The sequence below is a fragment of the Gopherus flavomarginatus genome, chromosome 3 (assembly GCF_025201925.1).
Source record: "Gopherus flavomarginatus isolate rGopFla2 chromosome 3, rGopFla2.mat.asm, whole genome shotgun sequence".
NCBI classification, from domain to species: domain Eukaryota; kingdom Metazoa; phylum Chordata; order Testudines; family Testudinidae; genus Gopherus; species Gopherus flavomarginatus.
Genome location: NC_066619.1, coordinates 154831790 through 154859624, shown reverse-complemented (window position 1 = coordinate 154859624; position 27835 = coordinate 154831790). Strand labels below are relative to the sequence as shown.

Sequence of the window (27835 nt, the reverse complement as noted above, 5' to 3'; positions counted from 1 at the left end):
GGAGTCCACCTGCATGGAATGAGTTGCAGAATCAGGGCCTAAGACATCAGGACCTACAGGAAACAGGATGTCAGAAATACGGGGTGTCCCCATGGAATTAAAAAATAACTCCACAAAACATTTCTAAAATAATTTTTCTGTAATACATGTGGCTTATTCAGAATACATAATTTGAAATCCTTTTATGAAAAGCACTCTGTAACTCCTGTGTATTACTATGGTTATGAAGTGGTGTGTTACATAATTTGATGGGCCAGATATCCTATCTCAGGGCTGTTTGCCACAGACTCTACATCCTCCACTCTAGATGTCCACTTCCACCTCCTCTCTATCCACAGAGAATAGAAATCCAGTCGCTTTGATGAATCAGCAGAACCCATTTAATGTAGCATTCCTTTGCAAGACCAACATCTCTCAGTGTAGGGGTGTTCCATGCAAACACTGCCAGCCTGTTACAGGGCCTTAATCCTTTGTCTTAGATATCAGTGGGAGTTAGGTGGCCAAACACTTTGAGGATTTGGGCCAGCTTGCTTTCCCACTCCGAAATATTACAGCCATCCCAAGCTCATTCTATCAATCTAACCACTCAAAAATAAAAATGTAAGTGGAAAGGAAACAGAAACTGAGGCTGGGATACCCAGAATGCGTCCGAGAAACAAATTGTGTTAATGAAATTAAGATCCTATAAGCACCAACCAGTAGTTGGCAGTTCTTCAGGCCTTTCTGCTTTTGAGCTTGTGTTTACAATATTTAATGTGTTTTCCCAGAAAAATAAAAGGAGCGGCTGGAGATGTGATCCATTTAGTTGCAGATTATTTCCCCCTCTTCTGCCTCCTGGTAATGTAGCATTGGAGATATGGTTTTCTCTGTGTTTTTTCTTAAACGGTTTAATATAGTGAGTCAGAATTATCCCTGAATTGACTTCAGTGGAGCTGAAACCGTTTTCTCCAATATTGATTTAGTTTCTCTTTTTATAGCACTGCTGCATCATAGCTGTAATGTCATTTTCAAAACAAAATGAGCATGTTTGGAATGAGACTTGTATATCATGTTTCTAGAGGAAATGTAAAAAGGTGGCATTCAGACCCCGACCCCACAATTATAGATGAATTGCCAATACAATAGTTAAATGATTCTACAATAACAGGGATTTATGGACATTCTTGTATAGACTTCTATAGAATACAAGATGAGCTGATAGCAGATGGATCTGTGTGCATTTGTGTTCTCATTTTTTGTTAGGAAAATCTTTTTAATGGGGGTGGGAAAGGAACCCAGGCCCAGCCAGGGATTTTGCTAAAACAGCTGTTAAGTCCTGGTCCACATAAATGTGAGGACCCTCAGTAACTTGCAGGATTGGAGACTGAGACTAAGTGCTCATGCCTAAAACAAATTTCACACGCAGCTGAGTCAAAACTTCACCCCTTTGCCGGAGTTCGGTTTATTAGCAAAGAAATTAACAATAAGACAAAGCTCAGCTTCTCTCCTAGTCTGAGCACTAGTAGGATGCCTGCCTCAGGGCTGTTTGCCACAGACTCTACGTCCTCCATCTCCAGATGTCAGCTCCCATCTCCTCTATATTCACAGAGGATAGAAATCCACTTGCTTCGGTGAGTCAGCAGAACCCATTGAATTTAGCATTCCCTGGCAGGATCAACATCTCTGGGGTGGGAGGGGAAGGTTCCATGTAAACACTGCCAGCCTGTTAAAGGCCCTTAATCCTTTGTCCCTATTTTCACAAGTGCAAAGCAGTCTTCAGAAATTGTTCCAGTTAGAAAACTAAAAACAAAGGGTTTGAAAAACCCCAGTGCAGCTAGCTGTTTCTGTTCCTGCTCCTGCTCCCCCGCCTACTGCTCCCAATTTCTATGAATTAGAGAACCCAGGACCCCAGGGTGCATACTGGAGGGATCCTGTCAGGTTATACCTGATCATTTATGACAGGATAAAGCTTAAAGTGTGTCATTACTGTATAACTATATCTGACTTGTAATAAGATGACAGTCAAAGACAAACCTCCCTCAGTTTATGTAAATTCGGAGTTGTATTTATATGTATACAGATGGTTACATTCACCTCTGTGCAACACTCTATGCCCCGCTTAAGCATGATGGTCCCAGTCCTGATCTTACTGAAGGTAATGCAACAAGGAATTTACAGTCTAAGGCCTTGATTTTCAGAGGGGCTGAGAAATGCCTAAGGGGTTAAGAAGTATGGAGGAGTGCATTTCACCCAGAATTAATACAGGGACAGATTCTGATACCCTGACTCTGGTTTAGTAGCATCTAAGCTGGAAGAAACCACCTGTGGAGTAAGGCCCAGATCCTCAAAGTTATGTAGGTGTCTGAATACCTTTGAGGATCCAGGCCTAAATGATAATTCATTATGAGTAAGGGTGTCAGAATCTGACCCAATGTAGTATTCAAGAAGGACTGACTATGTGAGGACAATAAGGTCCTTTATTTCAGTAATAATTTAAAAGATTTCTGTGCCCCAAATAAAACCAAATGGAGGGGGCGAAGCTGTTCTCTCACTGAGGCACAGGCATTGCTGGACCTCATTAGCCAGTATTGGCTGGCATGGACATAGTTCATTGTGCTCTGGCTGGTAAGTCTACGTGCCAGGGAATTTAAGACACAAACATTTGAGGGAAATAGAATGAGAATTTCTGCAGCTCTAGGCCCCTGCCTTGCGAAGGCTAATGCACATGTTTGATTTCAGTGGGGCTACTCATGCTTAAAGTTAAGCCCACAGAGAAGTATTTGCAGGGCCTCATCAGCTTCAGTCCAAGGGCAACTCACGAGTCCGTCTCATCTCTCTCCTATAGCGAATCTTCACAGAATGCCCAGCAACCATGTGATTTCTTTTTTTTATTGTGTAGGGAACAGTACTAAAGAATGGCACAGAAACCTTTGACCTCTGGGAAGACCCTCCTCCACCAGTCTACATGCAGTTCTACTTTTTTAACGTGGTCAATCCTCTAGAAGTGGTCAATGGAGAGACCCCTTTTGTGGAAGAAATAGGGCCGTACACCTACAGGTAAGTCTATATCACTTACTGTATTTGCAAAAATAAAACTTGGGAGGGTCGGGGCAACCGTGACAGGCTTCTTGGCAAAAAAACCAACCCTGTTGATATGTTATGTGCTGGAGAGTTTACTCAAGGGAGGCAGGGCATTCTAGTGGGGCTGCTTGGTGCTTTCCTTCTGCCCCCTGTGGGGTCTGTTCCGGTCTCCTCCGTGCCCCCCTGAACGTTCCTCTGTCCCACAGTTTGGGGACCATTGAGTGAAAGGAAATCAGGCCCCTAGTGTTTGAAGGGATGCTCGAGAATTGAAGGGAGGGCCTGTTTGTTAATGTTTCACAGCCGGATTGGTCTTTGCACACACCTTTCCTACCCATGTTATTTCTCTCCCTCTGCCTTTCTTCTTCCAAACTCAGCATCCTCGTTCTCTTACTGCCTCTCCTGCTATTCTCTCATCTTCCTTTCCCCTCCTGCAGTCTTTGCCTCTCCTCCTTCCTTATTTCGTCACGGTGGCTAATCTGGTTCCTTCCACATAGTCTCCCTCCAGCCCTTCTGGCTCCCATCCCAGTGCATTGGAAGCTTTGCTCATGCAACACCCATGCCACTGGGAACCACTGCTGCAGCATCTCCATGTGAAGTGTTCTGGCAGAGTGTGGCACTTACAACTAATCAGAGGCACTCTCCTGTGTGTCAGACAGATAAACAGGGCTCTAGTTTTTGTAGGGCCCTATGTGAAGTGACACAGAGTCCCCCGCCTTCTGGCACCCATGACACATCCCTGGGTGCCACCTTCCTGTCATGCTTCTCAGGCTGTGATTCCCTTCCCCCCACAAATTTACGAGGCTGCACAAGCCAGAAAGCCAGCAGGTAGAACTGGGTGGAAACCTGCTGACTGGGGAAAGGATCCTGCGAGAATTCAGTCTTTGCCACGGCCCACTGGCCCCAGAGTCAGTTGGGATGGAAGACGGAGAATCAGGAATGGTGCTGTAGCTGGTGGATCAGGCGTATGCATGTGGAGAAACACAGCGTGAATGGCTGGTGTATAGATCCCCTGGCAAGAACTCTCTCATGACATGTCATTTTGCAGTCAGTGTGCAGGAGGCGGGGCTGTGTGGTGCAGGTTCAGTCTCAGTTACTTGGGTATGACGTGAGTGAGCCAGGCTGCACATTTCAAAGGTCTATGATTCACTCTCTGACTTGCCTGTACAGGATAGGGTCTATCTGATACAGAAACACCGGAAGCCGAAGTTCTATTTTCCAGCAGATTGATTGGCATTTCTAGGGCTGTGTCACGTGGGGGCCATTGTAGGCTGCTTCCCACTGGGACGGAGGAGAAATATCAAGCTCCTTGCTCGGGCCACAAGCCAGCAAAGCACAGAAGTGCATGCTTATCTTTAAACACATAAGTGCTTAAATCATGCTTAAAACTAAACCTGCACTTGTGTGTGTGTTGTTTTTTTTTTTTTTGGGGGGGGGGCGGGCAGGGGCAGTGCAGGCTGCCTTGATAGTGGACATGCTCTGAAATTGGGCAGGGGGAGAGCAGTGTTGTGACTGACATAAACAAGATTGGACAGTACTGAAGGGCTATTTATAAACTTAGCATGCTGGATAGATGACATAGCTTTAAACAAATCATGTGTTTGATTCATAGGCTGTAAACCCAGTAAACACAGGGACATTCAATAGGGCTGTTGTAATTGCAGAGATGGGCATAAGCTGCAAAATTCAGATCTAGCTAGAGCCAAAAATAGTATTAGTGAATGTCTCTCTAGTCACCTGAAACCGTATTTACTGGTTTTACGGGCTGGAGATCAAAGGAGTAATTTATTGTAAAGCGCAGCCTGCTCATCTGTCCAAACTTGCTGGGCTCGGAAATGCTCTTTAATTTTGTCTGGTTTTGCCATATTGACGATTTTCCTCTTTAATCTTTGAGACTCAACCCTTGGAACCCTGAGGGGTGAGTTTTATTTTCTCCTCCAAGCCTTTTAGAAGTGGGAGATTTCTCAGACTGATTATGACATAGAAATTGGGAGCTGCTTCTAACCCCTCTCCTCCAATTCAAGTCCTGGCTTCCATGATAGTCTGTTGCCAAGTCAAATGGGAAGTGTTGCCAATTCAAAATGTTCCCAAATACTGAGGATGCTGAAGTGTGGTGGATCTGTCATTTATAAACATTTGGGACAGGGGGAATGGCTGGTTTCTAACTGGAATATTTTCCATGGAACATAAGCATCTCTCTAAACAGCTTAGAGGTTGAACCATTTTCTTGAGGGGGAAAAAAAAATTAAATACAAATATAGCTGTATGTTCATGTGTGTAGGTTAGAATGCTCTGAAGATTCTTGTATGCACTGTTGTTGTACCTGTGTTGCTCCCAGGATATTGGAGAGACAAAGTGGGTGAGGTCATATCTTTTATTGGAACAACTTCTATTGGTGAGAGAGGTGAGCTTATACAGAGCTCTTCTTGACCTGAACAAGAGCTCTGTGTAAGCTGGAAAGCTTCTCTCTCTCACCAACAGATGTTGGTCCAATAAAAGATATTACCTCACCCACCTTGTCTTTCCGAAGATTCTTGAGCAGTTGGCATAGAACATGGGAGTTGAAATGTATGAAATACAGCCTTGATCACGTTTGCTCAGGAAGAAACCCTTGTAAAAGGCAACATATGATCCTTTTAACTCAGGAGCTGGTGTGGCGTTAATGAGATGTAACCAAATTCTTATACAGCTATAAAGAAATGCTGGCAAAGCATGTAACCTGACATTTATATCTCTCTCTCCTGCTTTTGTTTTGTAACAGTTCTAGGCACAGTTAATTTGGAGATTGGGTAAGCCAGTGCCGCAGAACTTCATATATATTGTTTGTGAAATGGTGGCTGCTGATGTTTGTAAAAGGGTGGGGCATACTTTTCAAAGTCATTGACAACTGGAATTCTGATCGGATCAGCTGGCAGTATTCCACCTCATGCATTAGGCTTGTTTATGAGCAATCCTGGGACATCTGCTGCTTGGGATGGTAAACAGTATTGTAGAGGTGAAATCCTGCCCCACTGAAATCAGTGGAAAAAATCCAGTGGACTTAAGTGGGGCCGGTGTTTCGCCTGGCATATTCAAGAACCTAGGGTGAAATTGATCCCTGTGCAGAGAGCAGCATAAGGCCTTTTCCACAGTCTTGTCTCACATAAGCCCATAGGACCTGATCTAAAGTGCACTGAAGTCAATGGAAAGACTCCCCTGTTGGTGTCAGTTGGATCTGGGTGATGAGGCTTAAGCGGAACATACACCTTGCACTGACCTTCTGCACAGGAGGCATGAATTTGCCCACAGTGAAGAGGCAAAACTATAGTTTTCAATCCATACTTCATGTGCAGAACCTTAGATTGGGCCTTTAAATCTTTTTGTGTTGTCTTGGGCTGTAATCTTCCTTTTTTTCCCATTGTCATTTATAAAGCAAAAAAGTAAACTCACTAGACTGCATTAAGAACATTGGTAGGTGAACAGGATTTTTAGAAGTGCTCAGCATTGACCTAACTCTTCCTCCTTTGGATCCAAAGGAATCCAGACTTCAGTGAGAGCAGAGTTAGACCAGGGCTGAGTGCTTGCGAAAATCCCACCCTTTCTTTTTATGCACTTAAAGCAAGAGTTCTGTAGCCATAATAAATATTATCTGTACCAGTGAAAATTTCCTTAAGAGTCAAATTTTCTATCTCCCAGAGAGTACAGGCCAAGAGCGAATGTTCATATTTTGGACAATGGCACCAGAGTCTCTTCTGTGAACCCAAAGACCTATGTATTTGAACCAGAGAAGTCTGTTGGAGACCCTGAAGTTGATCTGATCCGGACAGTAAATATTCCTGCAGTGGTGAGTTCTGTTGTATTTATGGCTGGAATATTACTGACAGGTGGCTGAAATACTACTGACAAGTGGCTATTACTGACATATGGCTACAACTTGTACTTATATGCATGGTATTTCTCATCTTCAAAGCGTTTTGTTAATTTCCAGCTCATTTCTTTGTATGACAACTTCTTGAGATAGGTAAGAATTATCCCCATTAATGAATGGGGAACTGGCGACAGAGAGGTTAAAAGGCCATTGAGGCAGACCGTGTCAGAACAGAGATTAGAAATCAGGCATTCCTAGATCCCAACCCTCTGCTCAGACCACTGGACCATACCACTCTCAGTCCTTTCATAGGCTCTGCTGTCTCATTTTGAAGGATGCATTACCCCATTTAAAAAAAAAGGAACTTGATCTCAGAAGTCCTCAGATACTCTTAAAGGAACTGAGCCTGATTCTCCATCGCCCTGCACTTTGTGGAGTCCTGTCCACCAGTTCAAATACATGTAAAATGATCCCAGATCACAGTGGTAGTGTTTTACACCCACTTTGCACTGATATAATTGACTGCACAAGGTGCAGGGCAAAGAATCAGGTCCATTGTCTGACTCTGTTCGACAGCTCTTGGCTATACCCGTACAGGCAGGACTTATACTAAAGAAATATGCAAAAGCCAGATACAGTGGTTAATATTTTAATGATTTTTTGACTAAAGGTTATGTGTTACAAGAATATTGTTTCTTGTCACTGTGACAGATAGGACAATTTCCTGTAATATCTTTGAAAGACCTTATTTTATTATGTTTATGTATAAATGTGGGCCGGGATTGTATATAAGTTACCTCTCTAAGGAGGAGATGTGACAGATGCAAGACCTGGGAATACCAGAGACTACTGAAAATGAGCTAGAGAAGTATGGACTTTTCAGACAATATATGTTAAGTGGATTTCCTGGGGAATCCATAGGAAGAGGTTAATGCAAATCCTCTTCTCCAGTTATGCAAAACCACAGCCTTTTGAAGCTATGCCCTGAGTAGAGGGTCATTGTGTGCTGATTGCCTGTTACAGAAGGCCAAAATCAAATGCCCAAGCTGCATAAATAAGTGGCTGATTGGCCCAGTCTCAGTTGTTGTTCTGGATCTAAGACAGATGAACTTGTAATCGCGGGGAAAGCCCAGTGGTGGGTTTTGACCAGAGCCCTAGGTTGGATTGGGGGTAACCTCTGCTAGGCTTTTTAGCATGCGTGTAGGTTCTTTTACGGTTTTAATGTGTTTTCTCTGTAATGATTTTACCTTAAGAATAAATGTGCTTGCTTAGAAGAAGCTGTGTGGTAACTTGCAGTTCTGGTCATAACCCTTGGAGAGAAAGCAAAGCGCAGGTCCTGGCCCGTTAGGCAGTCTGGCTTGCTGGGGTATCACAGTGTAAGATACGGAGCTGTGCAGCCTGGAAAATCCCCACCAGGTTAAAGATGGAAACAAACCTCTAGAGACAGAATATGGCTCTGCAAAGAGCCACGACTTATAATTTGTTCTGTGCAGTGTTGTTGTAGCCATGTTAGTCCCAGGACATTAGAGAGACAAGGTAAGTGAAGGAATATCTTTTATTGGATCAACTTCTGTAGACCTAGCGCTGTCTACACCAAGGATTAGGTTGGTGTAACTGCAGTGCTCAGGGGTGTGGATTTTTCACATCCCTGAGCGATGTAGTTATACCGACCTAATTTCCTAGTGCAGACCGCACCTAAGCTCGAAAGCTTGTCTCTCTCACCAGCAGAAGTCAATCCAATAAGAGATATTACTTCACCCACCTTGTCTCTAATATCCTGGGACCATCACGGGTACAACAACCCTGCAAACAACAAATGAGAAGTTGTGGCTCCCAGCTTGATCGGGCACCAGCTCCATCTTGTGGCTGTGTGCAGAGCCATATTCAAAGGCTTGTTTCAATCTTTAACCTGATGGGCTACGTTCTGAAGAAGATGAGGCTGAGTTGCACACCTAGAACTGCTCAGTGTGCACGTAAGGGGGTGCTCAGTTGCAGGGTAGGCACCTGAACATTTAACGCGTGACAACAATGTTAATGAAACAATGTCATGGCCAGCTTCTCTTAGCTGAAACCAGCCATAACAGATCTTTGGGGTCGGCTCTAAAACAATTCATACTGCGTGAGTCTGCTATCCAATCCCTATTTTGTGCAGTCCTAGAGTGCATACACAGGCAAAAATTCCTATTGACCTCAATAGTAGTTTTGCATGAGTAAGGACTGCAAAATCAAGCATTTTTTCAATGTCAGCTACTCGAGACAAAGGGTGCTATCTCCCTGACCCACCTGCAGTAGATTTAACGGGGTGGCATGCAATCTAAAAATTGCACTTTTAGACTCAACCATACTAATAATCTCTTGTAACTCAGTCACTTGTTTTTATTTGTGGTTCAGTTTGCAGGTAAGAAGCTGGGTAAAAGCAAATTCCATGGGTGAGGGTTTGGCATTAAAAAAAAGTTATTGTTAAAAATAAGATTTTAGAGTTTTGAAGTTTTCTCCTTGTTTTTTATGTAAAAATCAATTATTTTGTGTAGAAGCTGATAATTTCTCTAAAAAACTAAAAAACCAACAACTCTCAGGTGAGTTAATTTGCATTAGCAGTTGGACTTTCAGCTCATATGCCAGAATGTAACTTCATTAGGTTTGACACTAATTCACAATACAGGGCAGGGGACTTGGGTGACTGCTAGCAGCAGAAACTCAGGCAGCAGTTTTGTTGTGGTGGAGTTGGATGCTCAATGATTAGGGTCCTACCAAATTCAGGGTCCATTATGGTCAATTTCACGGCCATAGGATTGGAAAATTGGTAAATTTCACATTTTCAGATATTTAAATCTGAAATTTCATAGTGTGGTAGCCGTGGGGGTCCTGACCCAAAAGGGGATTGTGGGCAGTTCGCAAACCAGTTGTAGGGGGGTCATGGGATTACCACCCTCACTTCTGCGCTGCCTTCAGAGCTGGATTCTGAAGTCAGCAGCTGCAGAACTTCTTGCAGCCTCAGGAGGTTCCTGGAGTTAGGGATGAGGTCTGATCTCCCTTTTCCCCTGAGCAGCTGTGCAGGGGATGGACAAGTCCTGTCCCTCCCCAGCCCAGCTGGAGCTGGGAGCCCCCTTTGCTGGGGTGCTCCTCGGAACAAGGTGACACCATATTTCATAGGGAAGGGCTTATTTCACGGTCCATGATGCGTTTTTCACTGCCGTGAAATTGGTAGGGTCCTATTAATGATCATTTGAAGACACTGATACATCAGTGTAAAACGTACTGCTGCAGAGCTTCAGTGTAGACCCTCATTACAGTGACAGGAGGGGTTCTCCCATTGCTATAGTTAATTCACTTCCCTGAGAGGTGGTAGCTAGGTCCACAGAAGGATTCTTTTATCAACCTAGAAATGTCTACACCGGGGGTTAGGCTGGCTTAACTACATCTCTCAGGGGTGTGGATTTTTCACATTCATGAGCGACGTAGCTGGGTTGACATAACTTTTTGGTGTTGACCAGCCCAGAAGCTTTTGTTTAGAAGCTGGCTATCTGATGGCCAGCACTGAATATCTGAGCTACTGGCTAGTCAGTGGCATAGCATTATTTGCCAACTACACAAGGGTTCATGGGGGGATCAGGGCTGGAGTAGGGGGTTGGGGCGCGGGAGGAGTCGGGGTGCAGGCTCCAAGCGGTGCTTACCTCAAGGAGCAGAGGCTTGGCCAGGTGGCTCTGCATGCTGCCGTGTCCACAGGCGTCACCCCTACAACTCCCATTGGCTGTGGTTCCCAGCCAGTGGGAGTTGCGGGGGCAGTGTGCAGAGCCCCCTGGCTGCCCCTATGCATAGGAGCCGGAGAGGGGACATGCCGCTGCTTCTGGGAGCTGCGCGGAGTGGGGCAAGCCCTGGATCTCTCTCCCCAGCTGGGGCTCGAGAGCCAGATTAAAATGTCTGGAGGGCTGGATGCGGCCCCTGGGCCGTAGTTTGCCCACCCCTGATCTAGATATGCCCTTTAAGAACTCACAGTGGCTTTCTGTGGTTAAGAGTACCTCTGCCTGGGGCTAGCTTAATACTAGAACTAGTTCACAACAACCCAGAGTCCCAAACTAAAGCGCATACCAACAACACAAAGAAGAAGTCCATACTTAGCTCTGGCATTTTCTCTCACCCCTGAGGGCTCTTCTGGCCTAGGCCATGTCTACATCTAAAATTTTGCAGCGCTGGTTGTTACAGCTGTATTAGTACAGCTGTATAGGGCCAGCGCTGCAGAGTGGCCACACTTACAGCAACCAGCGCTGCAAGTGGTGTTAGATGTGGCCACACTGCAGCGCTGTTGGGCGGCTTCAAGGGAGGTTCGGGGAACGCGAGAGCAAACTGCGGCGAAGCTGGTCTCCTTTCCTGGTTTGCTCTCTCGTTCCCCGAACCCCCGAACAAGCAGGTCTCCTTCCCTGCGGTTTGCTGGGTGGTTCGGGGAACGCGAGAGCAAACCCGGGAAAGGAGACCAGCTTCGCCGCGGTTTGCTCTCGCGTTCCCCGAACAAGCAGGTCTCCTTCCCTGAGGTTTGCTGGGTGGTTCCGGGAACGCGAGAGCAAACCGGGAAAGGAGACCAGCTTCGCCGCGGTTTGCTCTCGCGTTTCCCGGAACCACCCTGCAAACCGCAGGGAAGGAGACCTGCTTGCTCGGGGTTCGGGGAACGCGAGAGCAAACCGCGGCGAAGCTGGTCTCCTTTCCCGGTTTGCTCTCGCGTTCCCGGAACCACCCAGCAAACCTCAGGGAAGGAGACCTGCTTGTTCGGGGAACGCGAGAGCAAACCGCGGCAAAGCTGGTCTCCTTTCCCGGTTTGCTCTCGCGTTCCCGGAACCACCCAGCAAACCTCAGGGAAGGAGACCTGCTTGCTCGGGGTTCGGGGAACGCGAGAGCAAACCGGGGAAGGAGACCAGCTTGATTACCAGAGGCTTCCTCAGGTATGCTGGGATACCTGCTTATTCCACGGAGGTCAAGAAAAGCGCTGGTAAGTGTCTATATTTGATTACCAGCGCTGGATCACCAGCGCTGGATCCTCTACACCCGAGACAAAACGGGAGTACGGCCAGCGCTGCAAACAGGGAGTTGCAGCGCTGGTGGTGCCCTGCAGATGTGTACACCTCCTAAGTTGCAGCGCTGTAACTCCCTCACCAGCGCTGCAACTTTCTGATGTAGACAAACCCCCAGTCTGATCTCCTAGCTCTCTCTCACTGGGGCTCTGCCTTCCAGTCCCAAACAGAATTAGGGTTTCCTGCTCCCTCACCTGTAGCCTCCTGCACACTGGGCTTTACCCTCCAAGTTCCCTGGTGTCATGATCCTGCAGGAGCCTTTTTTCCCTGCCGTGTCTACTGACATAGTGACAGCTCTTTGGGTTTCCCTTGTAGTTTATAGGGAATTGCCTTATTCCCCTCAGTGGGACTCGTTCCGTAATCAGGGTTGGCTTAGTCCCAGGCTCTCCAAATCGTGGGGCAAGCCACCTTGTTACCCCAACGAAAACTATTTCCATTGATGATCATCAAAATGTACAGCTAGGCAAAGTAAGAAAAATACTGCGTAAGAACGTATTGGAGTTTGATTTAAGGATATTTACATTGTACATTTTGACAGGCGATGTTGCCAGTTTGTGTTTTAGCAGTTATAAAGCTTTAACTTCTTGAATCTCAGTGTCAGCTGTCGTTCAGTAATTGTTGTCTGATCACGCTCGTAAATTCCCACAACTGTGAAAATTTAAATTGATAAAAATTGAAGAAAATGCTTGAAAATAACCGCTGATATTACCTGTCAAAATGATAAAATAAAAATCAAATTCTGCCAAGCCTAACTCTAGCCACCGCGGTCCACACAGGGGTCATTCATGTTAGCGCATTTGAATGCAGCTCTTGCAAGCACAGTTTCCCTGACCTGGACAAAACTAAGGTTTCTTTTTTGAGGGCGATGCTACAAAAACTCTATTGTGGACTACCTAGGGAAGTAGTTTCTTGCACTGTTTGACTAACACGATTCCCTGAAAAGAATCCTGCCCTGCCCTGCCCGCAACTGTATGGGAAATCAGGCTAGAAACTTGCTAGTAACAGTCATGTTTCCATTCTGTTGTTGATAGCATGATTTCGATGCCATAAGTAATCATTAGTCCTGCCAGGAGTGCCGGGGTCTGGACTAGATAACCTCTCGAGGTCTCTTCCAGTTCTATGATTTGTACCAGTTCTATGATTTGTACCAACCTGTTCTTATGTCAGTTTTGCTCTTTTTTCACATAAGAAACTTGACTTTTAACTATCTGTTTAACTTCACTTCTTATATTGAGCTGTAGAAAGTGCAATGTACCAAAAGTTACAGGAAAAATAAACTCCATTCTGTTCAGCATGTACTGTCTTCACTTAGTAGGTGATGCAGCCAGTCCATGCGTTTTGGAGGAGTGGCTGCCTTTTATAGAATTTAATCCGCATTTGGTTTCACAACTCTGAGCCACCTCTTTTTTAAAACTAAATTTCAAACACTTCTGAGGTCAATAGGCTACTGTGCTTCAGCAAACCACCTCCATTTAGCAAAGCATTTTTGCATGTACTTTGGTTTAATGCCTTGGAGCCACATCATCTTGAAACTAAAATTCAATCATTCTGGCCAATATCGATTCAGCAGGTCACTTACACACATTTAACTTGATATACATTCTTAAGGATATGCTTAGCGTAATGGAATGAAACTTGTGTGCTTTACTGAATAGGGATGGATTTAAGCAAGGGCTTAAATGTTTTGCTGAATTGGGGCCTGTGAAAGTAGATATCGATAAGAACATATCAAAAGAATCCCAGTGACCAGTAAATTACCTGTTATCATTCAGTCATAAGGTTGAAAATATGCTTCATGCCTATACATTGTTCTGATATTGTGTGTGTAAGTACATTTTATTTTAATACTGTATTAACTTGTCCTTTATTCCTCTCTCGTATCAGACTGCAATGGAATGGACCAAATCAACTTCTCTTCGGCTACCCACAGAGATTCTCCTAATGTTATACCAAGAAAACTTGTTTATGACACACACTGTCCATGAATTACTGTGGGGCTACAAGGACAAATTTTTGTCAGCCCTTCATGTGTTTCATCCTGAGATTGATTCAGAGTTTGGCTTATTTAATAAGGTAACTTGTCTACGATGTCTTGCTTTCCAGAGCTTTAAATTAATAGCATGTCATTGACGCAAAGTTGAGCCTGTAATTGCTAGGCCAGTTGTAAAGGGTATGTCAGGGTCACACGCAAGCATTATGGGGAGGTTGTGGGGAAACAACTGGAGATATGACAGTGGGGATAGCTGCCTCTTCAGTTGGAGGACGACATCTGCCTTTTACCACTCAGATTCAGAGTCCCTGAGCAGAGCCACATATGCTTTTTTTCCCACCCATGCTTGGTTAGGAGGTTGCAGAGTTTCCTTATTCAGATGTGGACCGTACCACTGTTGCTCATGCTTTAGTCCCCTATAATGTCGTTTGTGGGACTAGCCTTGAAAACCACTGGGAAAATTCAGCTGAGATAGAATGTGTCTGCCCACTTACTTAGTAGCATTTCATTGTGGGAGCATACAAATATCTGGGCCCTAGAGAGACTGTACTGACTGCCAGTTTGTTTCTGGTTGCAGTTCCGAGTGTTGATTCAGTCTCTAAAGTTCTTTATGGCTTGGGCCATAGATATCTTGGATACCTCATCTCTCTCCTTGAAATCATCTGGAATACTTTGGTTGACCGTCCCTCTCTGTCAACAATTAGCTTGCAGCCCCCAGCAGAGTCCAGCGCATGGTAACAGAGTAGCCCAACAGTAGACACCTACTACCCTGTTCTAGTGCATCAGCCAGCTGCCCTAGGGAGTGAGTGGCCCAGCACTGTGCAGATGAACTTTTCTGTGTTTCTAGATGAATGGAACAGATGACGGTGAATATGTTGTTCTCAGTGGGAAAATGAACTACCTGAACTTCTCGAAGATTGTGGAGTGGAGAGGAGAAGAGTAAGTTGTCGAATCGGACAGTGTGAAACTTCACACTTCCTTTGAGACCTTTCAGTCAGCAGAGACAGCGTCTTTCATTTCTAATATTTTTACAAAGAAGCCAGTTTAGTGACAGGCTCTCTGCACATCTCAAATCTCACAGCTCACAGGAAGTTAGCCTTGTCCTGCAGAGGACAGAGGCAAGCAGAATGCACCTGGAGGGTGCTGGGGGAGCAACACAACTACTATACCCTTTACATGGGTGCTGCATTCACTCCCTCCACCATTGCCCTCAGGCCACCAGCTGGTGCAGAAAGGGGGCTGCGGTGTGGCCATACCCCCGCACAGACACATTGCACCCTCTTTGAGAGAGGTCATTGCTGCTATCATTTCAGATGCTACAGGGATGGAGGCAGTATAAGTACCTAGGTGGATAGATGGGGAGAGAGAGACACTCCCACAACTTGCAGTTGGTCAGGAGAAACCCCGGGATTTTGATTGCTGCCTGCACAAGCAAACCCGCACGCTGGGCAGCCAGAAGTGGGAGGGGTGGATGTTGGAGTCAGTACGGTTTTAGTGAGTGTAACTTCTAGCAAACAGGGCTGTTTCTGTCATGAAAGGAGAGTTTAACAGCTAGACCAAGTCCATTCTGTCTGGGCTCTGGTCTTCCCTGGGAGAAAGGTGAGTTTTTAAACGTGTTAACCTGTCCTGTGTTCAGCTGGCCCATGTTACAGTCCTAGTAAAGAGGGGGCAGTTGTAGTTTTAACCAGGATTAGATGGCCAAGGTATATAGTTAAAACTGCAACTGCCTCATCGTCACTAGAGTTGTAGCAGGGGTTAGTTACACAGATCATCTTGGGTTATGTCTTCACTGTGCAAAATCGTCTTTTTGTACATTGGTGCAGTTGATTTAAAATCCTACTGGAGACAAGGCTCTATAGTTTTGACTGTGATGTAGCTAGGCCAGGTCAACTGCAGGTGGGGTTCACCCGCACCCCAAGGGCTTTATTACTTGGCTGACATGCATGGGTTTAGTTTGTGATCCTTTTGGTCTTTTTGACTTGACTTGATATCAAAGCTCTGCTGAAAAGTTGGGAACTATAACTACAAACTCCATATAGAAACTGACGTATTTCTCTGCGTACAGATTTTATAGAATCAGCTTGAACTTTAAAACTATTGCCAATAATCTGCTACATCATATTCACTGAGTATTTAGCAGTATTGTGGGCTACTGCTTAGTTTTCCCTTTGATTTTATTAAGTATACAATAAATATTAATAAAAAGGGTGGTGGAGCTTGTGTTAATGCATTCAAGCTGGAGATTCGCTCCAAGTGTTTCCTGCTAGTCAGCACCCATCCATGTACTCTTGCAGATTTCTATAGTAAAAATGACATTTATTTTTATTTGGAGTGAATATGCTTGGATCCTGCTTCCATTTGCTGTTTCCCTCCATTACATTTTCTTGTTAGTTGCTGTTTTCTGGTGTCTTTCACACAAAGGGGTAGATTGTGACTTTAGATACAGTAGTGAGCAAGGGGTGGTGCATAAAACTGCCCCACCCAGGAGATGTTATATCTCTGATGAGTCACAGTCATCCCCTACTTCCTTGCTCCTGGGATAGCTCCCCACACCCTGCAGCTGGTCAGCTACTCTGGGTAGCAGGTAGTGGGGAATGGTCTGAGCCTTGCCTTAGAGGCTCCACCCCATGTTCCCAGCAAGTAGCCTTGTCTACTCCTCTGCGTCCGGACCCAAGGTCTGGAGAGCCTGTTGTTGGCACCAAGGGGCTACTACCCCTGAATGGATCTTTAATGTCTCTCAGTGGAGCAGATTACTGTCATACCAGTGAAAAAGGTCCACAGTAATTATGTTGCATACAGTGCAGTTTGTTTGAGAAGGGATTACACAAGCGGTAAAAGGTTACATTAAGCACATAACTCCTATGTTAGACATTAAGAACTATACTTTAAGAGCGATACATTCCTCTTAGCGAGCCACTCCATCACAAACGTACACAAACAGGCCCTGTGCTAGCCTCACATAGTTCCTGCTTGGCAAACAGAGGTGGTGGTTACCAATTCTATGGATGACTTCTTCCCTCCAGGTCTGGTCTCCTCAGCCCTCTGGTTCGTCTTGAATTCTCTCAAGGCCAGGCCTTGGCTGCCTGGAAACCCCTCTGGTCACAGTCCTACTCGAGCCCATGGTACAGAGTTTTGGCTACTCTGTCTAGCAGCTTCTTCAAGCGTCAATTAAGAAATTACCCAGCAGTAATTTAATTTGTTTGATTTTTATACTCTTTTCCCTCAAAGGGGTCACATGTCTTAAAAGCATGCCCAGTGGGCGTGTGGTTACTAATTTTTACCTGGTTATTACTTTCGGAGGAGACTGCAGAGTGGTGCCAACTGAGCATTACCCCACATTCACTCCCTTATCAATCATTCACTTCAGCCCCTTGTGTGATGTCCTTCAACAGGGTCGAGATGCCCCGGTCAGCTCATGCTCCACTCAGGATATTCTACATGTGTTATTTGCTTTCAAGTGGACTTGTTTGCTGACCTAAAGATCAGTATTGATCATACAGGCAGCATGGAGCCAGGCAGTTTCACCTCTGGCATCTGCCTGATGCTAAGAGAAGGATTCTGCTCCCAGAATCCTCTTTCACAGTTCAGTCATGTCAAGCCATGTTCTCTCACCATTCATTCATTACGGCCACACCAATTCAGCACCATCCCAACGCCTGTATAGAAGCAGAAGGGGGTTCCTGCACGCTTGCTTGACATGTGGTCTGGCTCATAAACAAGCCCAAAGTGAATAACCCAAAACACTGAGCTGTTAATTAAAATGTTTGCCAGCAACTTTTTGCTTGGGCAATATACTCAGAACCAGATTCTCAGTTACACTAAAGCCCCAACGTAAAGGGGATTTAAGTGTAATTTATGTGCATTTTAAGCCCCGTATACACTGCCAGAGCTGTTGCGCTATGAGTAGGTCTGCACTGCAATCCGAGGTCTGATCACAGCGCAGGTAGACATAACTACACTAGCATTAATCTAGCTAGTGCAGCTAAAAATTGCAGTGAAGCCATAATGGCATAGACCCCAGTATGGGTTTTACATGTCCGCCCAGAAACCTGGGTGTGTACTTGCATTCCTAGCCCGCACTGAAGCCTGTGCCACCGTGTCTTAACTGCTATAGCCATGTTAGCTCAATCGGAGCACGTGCGGATACTGTTACCCAGCTATAATCATACTTCTGACTGCAGTGTAGACATATTTTCAGAGTGAATGAGAGTCAGGCCCTCCCAGTCCTTCCCACGCCAACCAAGCAGTAATTAACTCACCATTTGCTCAATAATTCTTTGACTCTTTCATTCCCTCTCTCTGATTCTTTTACTGCAGGTCACTGAACTGGTGGACCACAGAGTCATGTAATATGATTAATGGGACAGATGGAAGTGCTTTCCACCCATTGATAAGCACAGATGAAACAATTTATGTCTTTTCTTCTGATTTCTGCAGGTAAGGAGAGGAATTCCAAACGTAACGTATCAAACTGTTCACCTGGATCCTTCTGAGATTTCAGATGAAATCTTTTCCCCTAGTGTTATGTTTTACAAGCTCTATTCCTTAAATACATTTGTCCTTTATTAATTCACTCTAACAAGTAGGAGTGAATTAGCCCTAAAATCCAAGTCACATCTAGTTTAAAAATGAACTATTTGTGATAAAAGTAAAATGAAAATTTGAGTTACATCCTGAAATATCTGCTGAATTCCCTCACTCAGCAGGATGAGAGGAGACAGCACAAGCATGCTAAACAGACCTTATTTGAAACTTCTCTTTCCCTCTGTGAAATCCTCTTGCACTTCCTCGTTTGCTAAAGACATTCCAGAATGCATCATTCTGTGACATCACTTCCACCATTCAGCACATGCACACATACACAAGTAATGGGATATGGAAAGCCTGGGACTTTTCTCTTGCCATCCTACCTAGTAGCCTCCTTCCTCCTAGGTTTCTCTGCCATTTGAAAACAAAATTGACATGACTTTCTTTTTAAATCAGGAAAATAACCCCCATTAGATGAATCCAGGCAATGTTGGGGGTTCAAGAATTGCCCTCTTTGGGGCCTGCTGGTACTGTCTCCCCCCATCCATTCTTTTCATTGTTGCTTTTGTGGTTTGTGAGATCTGTGGCACAAAAACAGCTGCTGCAGCACTGAAAATCGTATGGCTGAAAAGATAATCGTGACCACTTGAGAAACCCTTCTGAGGCCAGGCATCTGTGCCCCAGAGCTCCATTTTTTTAATAAAAGGGTCATGCAGCACCACAACAAGGTGTATAGGACCTGATCCAAAGTGCATTGAAGTTAGTGGAAGGGCTTCTGCTGATTTGAGTGAGCTTTGGATTAGGTCTGTAGCTTACCGTAAATCCAAATGGGCATACACATGCCACTTTGAAGGCTATACAGCATAGGTTACTAAGTCCTTGTGTCTGTCAATTCAGATTCTTGCTTTTCTTCCCCACAGATCTCTGTATATAACCTTTGATAGCTTTGTGAGTGTGTCTGGAATCCCTGCCTATCGGTTTGTGCCCCCTGAAAAGGTGTTTGCCAATACATCAGTGAACCCAGACAATGCAGGATTCTGTGTGCCAGCAGGAAACTGCCACGGCTCAGGTGTGCTGAACGTCAGCGTCTGCAAGCAGGGTATGTAGCCAAGGAGTGTGGGGAATACTTCTAGGGCAGCACATTTTCACGTTTAACTGAAGCATGTTGGGGCAATTGCCTTGATCCTGTGAGGTCCTGAGCACTCTCAATTCTACATGAAGTCATTGGGAGCCGAGAGTCCAACATCGTGCCGAATCAAGCCCAGTATCACCAGTTGTTATTAAAAGGCTCCAGTAGTGAAGAAAACTGATCTGAAATAGCATTCCTGAATGATGTCATCTTCTCATGCTCTAGTGTACATCATATAAAGACTGGAGTCAGAAGCACATCCTAGGAACCAGACTGTAAAGTTAAAAGCAGTCACAGCCAGCCATGCTCTACGCAGCACAGTCACTTCTTAGTGGGCAAAATTCAGTATGGGGCCTATACACCACTTGACCCTGGTGCATAGGCCTCATGCTGGCTGGCTGTACTGGGTGAATTTCCCCTCCATGAAGATGGGACATGTCAATGAGTAGCCTCTGCCCAAGTGACCCCTTGTGGCCTCAAGGCAGCCCTGCCAGCAGCTCCTCACTTCCAGTTCCCCTCTTGGTTCCTCAGTAAACTCAAAAAGAGACTTATTTACAAATCCAACAATAGCTTTCCTCAGGGTCTGGTTTATTAACTTACATTTCAAAATTTCAACACAAGAGCCTTCCCGCCACCATTAAACTGGGCACAGCCCCAAACTCCCGTGGTGTTCAGGATCTTCCCTGCTTTAGCAAGCTACTCCCAGCCTTTCCTAGCTGGAGCTGAGCCTTCAGGCTCTGGCTTCCAGGCCCCAATCTTTCTCCCACTTAGGGGCTCCTGCATTATTAACTTAACAACACATTCAAAATAGAGTTTTCAGGTCCATCCATTCTCCCAGGCCATTCCTTGCCTGTTGCCTCACTCACCCAGCTTCAGTTTCTCTGCTAGAGCCTAGTCACTCCCAGCTACTTCTGTTCTTGAGAACACCTGCTGCAGGGCCAGGTGTTTCCTGCTCAGGTGTGCCTCCTTACTAATCAGACCTGGCTGGCCCAGGGCAAGTTCTGCTTCAGTAAATGTCACTTCCCCAGTCAGCGTGTGAAAGTCGCGTTCTGTGCTGTCTTCAGTGCTTTCTGTGTGTGCTTTGTGAAGGTTAGTTCTATTGGCATAAAATTTGTAATCACACCTCTTTAGAATGTCCTTAGACCCTATCTGTGTTGGGAGTAAAATAGTCCTAGTAGAATAATTTTTAATCAGTGCAATGAGACTGCTCATGTACTTAGTTACACAGGTTCATAAGTGACCAGACTGTAACATGAGTGACACCTCAGAAGTGTAGTGTGGGCTCACAGCATGGATGACATGAAGGGCTAGACCAAGGTGGCCAGCCTGAGCAGGAGCCAGAATTTACCAATGTACATTGCCAAAGAGCCATAGTAATACGTCAGCAGCCCCCCATCCGCTAACCCCTTCCTGCCCACTGGCAGCCCCGTTGATCAGCACCCCCACTTTCCCTCCCCACACCTTCCACCCACTGCAGTCAGCTGTTTTGCAGTGCGCAGGAGGCTCTGGTGGGGAGCAGGAAGGAGCGCGGGCATGGCAGGCTTGGGGTAAGGTGGGGGAGTGGTGGCAGGACCTGGGGCAGAGCAGGCAGTTGAGCAGTGAGCACCCCTGGCACATTGGAAAGTTAGCATCTGTAGCTCCAGCCTTGGAGTCGGTGCCTATACAAGGAGCCGCATATTAACCTCTGAAGAGCCGCATGTGGCTACGGAGCCACAGATTGGCCACCCCGGGATAGATCCTCAGCTAGTATCAATTAGTGTAACTCTTTTGGCTTCAGTGGGACTGCCTGTGTGCCCAAGTGCTTTGCTGGATGAGGGCCTAGCCCTCGGGAGAAAACAAACTACATGTGACAGATGTTAGTCACCTTGCTTAATGCACTGCTGGAAGGCCCTCGATGACTGAAATGATGAGAGTGTAAGAACCTAGATAGTATACACCAGAACTAGGTTGGAATCTGTTGTGTTGATGGACCATAAGAATATAATAAATAACCATACCTAGCTCTTATATAGCACTTTTCATCAGTGGATCTCTTAACACTTCACAAAGAGCTTGTACGGGGAGCTGGGACAGGGAAAGATTAAATGATTTGCCCAAGGTCACCCGGCAGGCCAACGGCAGGGCCAGAAATAGAACCGAGGTCTCCTGAGTCCCAGTTCAGTGCCTTATCCACCAGGCCGTGCTGCCTTCTGTAAAGTGCTTCCAATGAAGTGAATGGGCTCCAAAAGAAACCAGTTTTCTTCAGTTATTTATTACTGGATTCTGGGAATGTATGTTAGTGTTACTTTTTACTATTGGAAGTTGTTTCATGGTGTGTGCGCGGTATCTTATTTTTGTTCCTGGCCACACTGATAGACTGGATGAATGGGGATCTGATGCATTGTTATCTTTAGAAAACTTAACTGTTTAAAATTCCAGGTGTCCCAATCCTTTTATCGGCCCCACATTTTTACCAAGCAGATGAGACGTATGTTAAGGACATACAGGGCATGCATCCCAGAAAGGAGGATCACGAAACATTTCTGGACATCAATCCTGTAAGTATGCGATTCCCTTTGAAATGGCTTGCAGGGTCTCTGATTCTCCCTCCACTAGATGAAGTGAATAAATGAAAGCAGCCACCTCCAGTTAGCAATCTGCCCTACAGTGACTAGGGGGCATCACACAGTCCTCCTTGTCCTGTTGATACCAGACCCTTGAGAGAGTAAACCAAGCTCTACTCAAAAAAGCAATACAGGAGTGCTGACCTGTGCACTTAGAGCGTCGTGTTTGTAGATCCCAGACTTCTCCAAAGATACGGGCTTGTAGAATAGACTCCTTAGGCAAGGAAGGAAGGAAGATGCTAAGCCCTGATCCGGCTCCCATTGACTCAGAATTGAGTCCTTAAAGCTTATTCCTTTTGGCATCCAGTTTATATGTGATGCCGAATGTAATGTAATGGCAGCCAGAGGTTTCACAGTGTTTATTCTGGTTTCATCCCTGGTCTGGCAATCTCCTCTCTAAGCGCTGTTCACTAGCCCTCTCCACCTCTTCAGCAGAGCCACACCCCAGCCAGACCTCCTTAGAAAGGCACTTCCCACTCCAAGCCCCAGGACCATTCTGCTCCAAATTCCACAGCTGTCAGTATCAGAAAGGATCAGTTTGCTGTTCTCGCTATCTCAAGCTTTCCCATCAACCCACCCACGCTAGGTACCCTCCTCAAGGACAGGTTTTGACAGGAAGTTTTCCCTTTGTATGGGACAGGATTTCTTTTTGCCTGAGAAGGGTGGAGATTGTTTCCATGCAGCTGGTGTTTTCCATCATAGCCACCATAGCATTCCAAGAACACCCCCTCACTCTTCACTTGGCTCTCCTCTTTCTCACTTCCTGGCTCATAGCGCGACGAACATTCCACGGGCTCCAGCTTTCATCTCACATTCATCCAAGCCATTGCCCAGTTTCCCCTGAGAAAGAGAAAGTGAAATCTTCTCTATCTACCTCTGGGCGAAAAAAATCAGGAGACTGGAGACCAATCTTACACCTCAAGAGGCTAAATCCATTCATACTGCCCCAGAAGTTCAAGATGGAGGCTCTGCATTCATCCCTGGGTGTCAATAAGCCCAAGTAGTTGCTGGCCTTGGTCAAAGAGCTGTTAGCTGGGTTTACAGCTCTTTTGCATCCCAGGGGAGTCACAAGGATGACTTGTTGACCACTGAATCTGGCACAGCATTTGTATTATTATGGTACCTATTGATGCGTGGCTTCAAAAATCTACTCTTCCGTAAACCCACGCAACAGAGCAGTGGCCTGGAAGTGAAAATGTGAAGGAGTACAGTGGAGAACAGAACAGTAAACAAACAGAATGAGGGGAAAGAATAAAGGAATGACCAGCATAATGACAGGGGGAAACTAATCTGACTCAGGATGCTGGGAGGTACCGTTTCCTTCTGCTTCAGCATGAGCAGCTCCTTTCTGAGCACGAGTGCACATGTTCAGAATCCAAACTCTTGATGTCAGCGGGTTCCTGACTGCCCAATCCCTTCTTACACATTTCTTTCTTAGTGTGTGATTTGCCCCACCAAAAAAATTAAAGCTAAATTTTGCCACCTCTACACTTAAAAATCTTCTTCCTCCAACACGCCAGACATTGCAGCGTTTATGATGAAGATTGATTATTGTTATTGCAACTCACAGAAGAATTATTTTGCACAGATCTTCTCAGTGGCAGTGCAGCCAGCTTCATCACTCTGTCTTGGGTTGTAGTAGCAATTTGTTTTATGGTTAAGGTACAAGGACTCTGGGTTCAATTCCCAGCTTCACCACAGATGTCCTGTGTGACTTTGGCCCTATCAATTTAACCTCTCTGTGGCTCAGTCCGCCATCTGTAAAATAGGGGCGAATAGCAGTTCCTTTCTCCCACCCTTTGTCTTTCTTATCTGTTTACACTGGGACAGGGACTGTCTCTTAACTGTGTGTTTGTACTGTGCCTTATAGAAGGGTGCCCCAGGCTCAGTTGGAGCTTCTGTATTAATGGGGTCTCTAGAGTCTCTCAGGTTCTATAGTAATGAGGGTCATCTAAGTATCTGGATGGATGGATACAAATAAAAATAATCCCCTAGCATGCATCTACCTAATTCTCCTATAAAGAGATAGGAAACCCATCCAATTCCATCTTAACTAGTAGATGTGTTGTTTTATCATCTTAAAAGCAACTCCTTCCCGCTGTAAAAATTGGGCTGAAATCATATTTTAGAGTAAAAAAATGATTTTTTTTTGGTTTCCCTTTCTTTCACAGCTGACAGGGATAGTTGTACAAGCAGCCAAGAGAATGCAGATCAATGTTCTTGTCAGAAAACTAGATGAATTTATGTAAGTATTCTCCTCTAGCAGTGGGGATTTCAGGATTGCTCGCCTGACTTCGTATTTGAAGTGACTTTGTCTTCAGAGTCCTTGGGGAAAATATTATTTGTAGAGATAGTTCAGTCCAATAGGATCTGACCTAGAAAATGGCAGGGTAGCTCCTTCTTCTCATTTCACATTCACAGTGGCAATTTGTCGTTATTTCAACAACTTGAAGACTCAGGTGTGAGCTGTCGCAAGCTACGGTGGCCCTGCTATGTTTTCTGAATATATCTTTCAAACTGCGAAAGCCTAAATGTGAAACACACTATGTGACAAAGAACCTAAACGTATTGGTGGCATGATTTCTGTGAAGTCAATAAAATAGATTCACATCGACTGAGGATCTGGCCGACTGTCCTTATGTGAGTTTTATAAGAGACACACTGTCACAGGAATGGACGTGTACCCACACACAGCCACGATTTCTGCCACAGCAAATGCCAAACACATTCCCAGCTGATGAGGCCAAATTAGTGTCAGAATGGTAGTAGGAACTAGTTAAAAACTTTACAGGACGCTCATTCACTTTCAGCTTGACACTTCAAAGTTCCCACACAAGTCTGTATGTACAAGGCACTTTAAAATATATAAAGGGTGACATCTGCCCAGATCCCTTTGGGGGACTGGATCCTAAGACAACATTTTCCTCATATTTACTGTACTGTACTTTCTAGTCACTATGAGATCTCTCATTGAAACACTTTCTATCCCAGTATTGCTGGCAGCATTAACATAACTCCACTGTAACACCAGGCATCACTTTAGCTGGTGTGTGTCTCTTATAACTGCATATGTATATTTCACAGCTATGTATAGCCTTCAACAACCACTCAGGTTGGTGTTCCCATTCCCTGGCACAAACTTTCCATGAGGTCAGCTATTAATAAGCCTCTCATGGATCTTTTTTCCCCCTCCTCCCCAGGAAACCCTAGTATATTTTATTGCTTTAAAAACAAAGACTACATTCCAGTTTCTAGATCTTGATTTTTATCCTAATCTGAGGGAGAGGAAGGTTAAAAGTTTAAATAAAGATAAGAAAGGTTTAAAGTTTTCACATGGGAAAGGTTTCCCCCTTGATTGCTGTGTTCTAATCTGTCTGGGGAAAGCTGAAATCATTGCAGAATCTCAGTGCCTTGTTGTCTTTTTACACAGTGAAACAGGCCGTGTCAGAACATTGGTTTTCCCCGTGGTGCATGTAAACGAGGTAAATATTGTAAATGGTCTCCATTGCAGTGTGTGCCTGTCTAGAAAGAAGATACCACTGGGCCTGCAAAAAAGTGGGGAATGTGTCCATGTTTCTCCTAATTTTACAATAGCAGGGGGGTAGGAAATAGTTCTTTGTATAAAATTTCTGGTTGATCGTTGTCCTAGGTCCCAGTCCTGCAAACTCCCCTTCACGTGGGAACTCCTATTGACTTCAGTGATACCTCTCATGGGGAAGAAGTTTGATGGATCAGGCCTTTAGTTTGTCAGAGTTCCAGGGAGGTTTCTTCACTGAAGATAGATCCCTGAATTCCTTGGATTTGTGATGCAGTCAGTGTCAAAAGGGGACTTTACAAAGGGGTTTAGGTTATCTCTAGGAAGGAGCTTTATCTCACTGAGGCTCTTCATGCTCTGAACCTGGGAGGGCTTCCAAATTAATGCCCAATCCTGCATATAGTTAAAGCTGGGAGTAGTGCTTACTGTCTTGAGTCCCATTGACTTCAGTGAGACAGCTCCTGGCAGCAAACATTCCTCTTGGCAACAACAGTGTGCAGGATCAGACTGCGAGTAAGATCAAGTGAGGTCAGCACGTGAATGGGAGACCTCCAAGGGAAATCTTAGCTGTTGCAAGAACTATGCTGGTGATTCGTGAACCAGTCCCTCCGTGGGGTGCTGGAGAGAAAGCATCTTCCCTCTGAAAATCCAACCCTTTTAAGGTGTCCTACAGCTGTGCACACAAAATCATTAGTCACTTTTGAAAATGCAGACCAGTTTATCCTTATAGCTTCTAAACTAGAGCTAGCAGTTCTAGTCAGAGGTGAGGCATATCAAACAATCATCATGGCAGAGGGGATGCTGCTGTTTCCTCTTATGCTTATTCTAAGTAAGAGAGCACAGCATAAAGGGTATTGAAATGTATCATTTTTCTCTTCCTCAATGCTCCCTGTTCCTCCAGAGTGTTCTGATTGATGAAGCATCTGCCAAAAAACTGAAGAGCGTTCTGTTTGAAGCCACGGTTGTAACCAGCATCCCCTTCATAATCATGGCATTAGGAATTATTTTGGGGATTTGTTTCATTGTGCTCATATGCAGGCCCCCTGGAACAAAGGAAGAGGTTAGTAGCATCTGAAGTTGACCTTCCTTTCTTGGTGTTTATCTGTGTTTTACTAGTCTGTCATTGATTTTACCTTTTGGTTTCCCACAACAATTTTGCTTTTTGTTTTTGTTGCAACTGCTCTTTCCAGGTTAGAGAAGTGTTAATAGACCCAGAGTAAGTGCCCCCAAACAAAGCTATGCAGCCAATTTAAGATACATGGTAAGGTGGGTGAACATACATATTTTGTTTTGTTTCTAATTCCTTTGCTAGCTATAAACACTAGTTGTAAAAAGAAGCCTGTCTAGTGAACTCTGAAGGGTAAGATCCAAAAACCCTACATATTTGATTGACATTTTGAGCCCTGTTCAGTTGCCTTTTGAGGAAAAAAATATTAAATTGATTTTCAGGTTCTCTTGTAATACTTTGGGCTGGTTCTTGGCCCCGTGTTCTTCCCAAACCAACTGAAGGCCAAATTGGCATCTAAACTAACAGCCCAGTTCTGAATACCCAGAAACTACAGACAAATTCAGATTCTTATCCCAGCTTTGCCTCTTGGGCCATTCAACAATACTGTCCCCCTCAGAGAACTGAAAATCACTCCATAATGCACAACCTTAACTCTGACCGTACCATATTTATTCATTCAATAGCAATTATAATCTTACAACCTGAGCATCTCCAGGTGTCAATATACCTGATACAAAGACAATACAATGTGGATCAGCTCCTCCAAATTACTTCTCAAAAGCACAAACTTATGCTATAAATGCACATTATGACTTAAAAAAAAACCCCACCAATCAATTGTACAATAAAGTACCAGACACAGATACTAGTATTCCATATGTGTATTCTGATCTGTTATATTAAAAAATTGGCAGTAAGGTTGTCAATGCTGTCAAAGATTGTGAGCCAAAACTTCACCCTACGTCAGTGGTCTTGTATGGATGCTAAACTAGGGACATCTTCATGATCCGAGACAGGGTACCCTAGTAGGCTTTTTCCACTTCTAGCTGCTGTTGCTCTAGGACAGTCTTGCTTT

At 44.9% G+C, this 27835-nt stretch overlaps 1 protein-coding gene across 3 annotated transcripts in view; it reads left to right on the top strand.

The window, feature by feature from the left end:
- Positions 1–27835, top strand: part of SCARB2 (scavenger receptor class B member 2) — a 35710-nt gene that overhangs the window by 1879 nt on the left and 5996 nt on the right. Inside the window, exons 2-12 of one of the 3 annotated variants that reach the window (XM_050945164.1) lie at positions 2879–3036; positions 6733–6880; positions 13852–14040; positions 14805–14896; positions 18275–18394; positions 19405–19583; positions 22032–22150; positions 24388–24461; positions 25647–25698; positions 26653–26811; positions 26942–27012. In XM_050945164.1, the coding sequence (XP_050801121.1) occupies positions 2879–3036; positions 6733–6880; positions 13852–14040; positions 14805–14896; positions 18275–18394; positions 19405–19583; positions 22032–22150; positions 24388–24461; positions 25647–25698; positions 26653–26811; positions 26942–26971 (1320 nt within the window). In that variant the 3' untranslated portion in view covers positions 26972–27012. Of the gene's footprint in view, positions 1–2878; positions 3037–6732; positions 6881–13851; positions 14041–14804; positions 14897–18274; positions 18395–19404; positions 19584–22031; positions 22151–24387; positions 24462–25646; positions 25699–26652; positions 26812–26941; positions 27018–27835 lie in introns of all 3 variants that reach the window. The other 2 variants (XM_050945166.1, XM_050945163.1) reach the window with 2 other exon arrangements.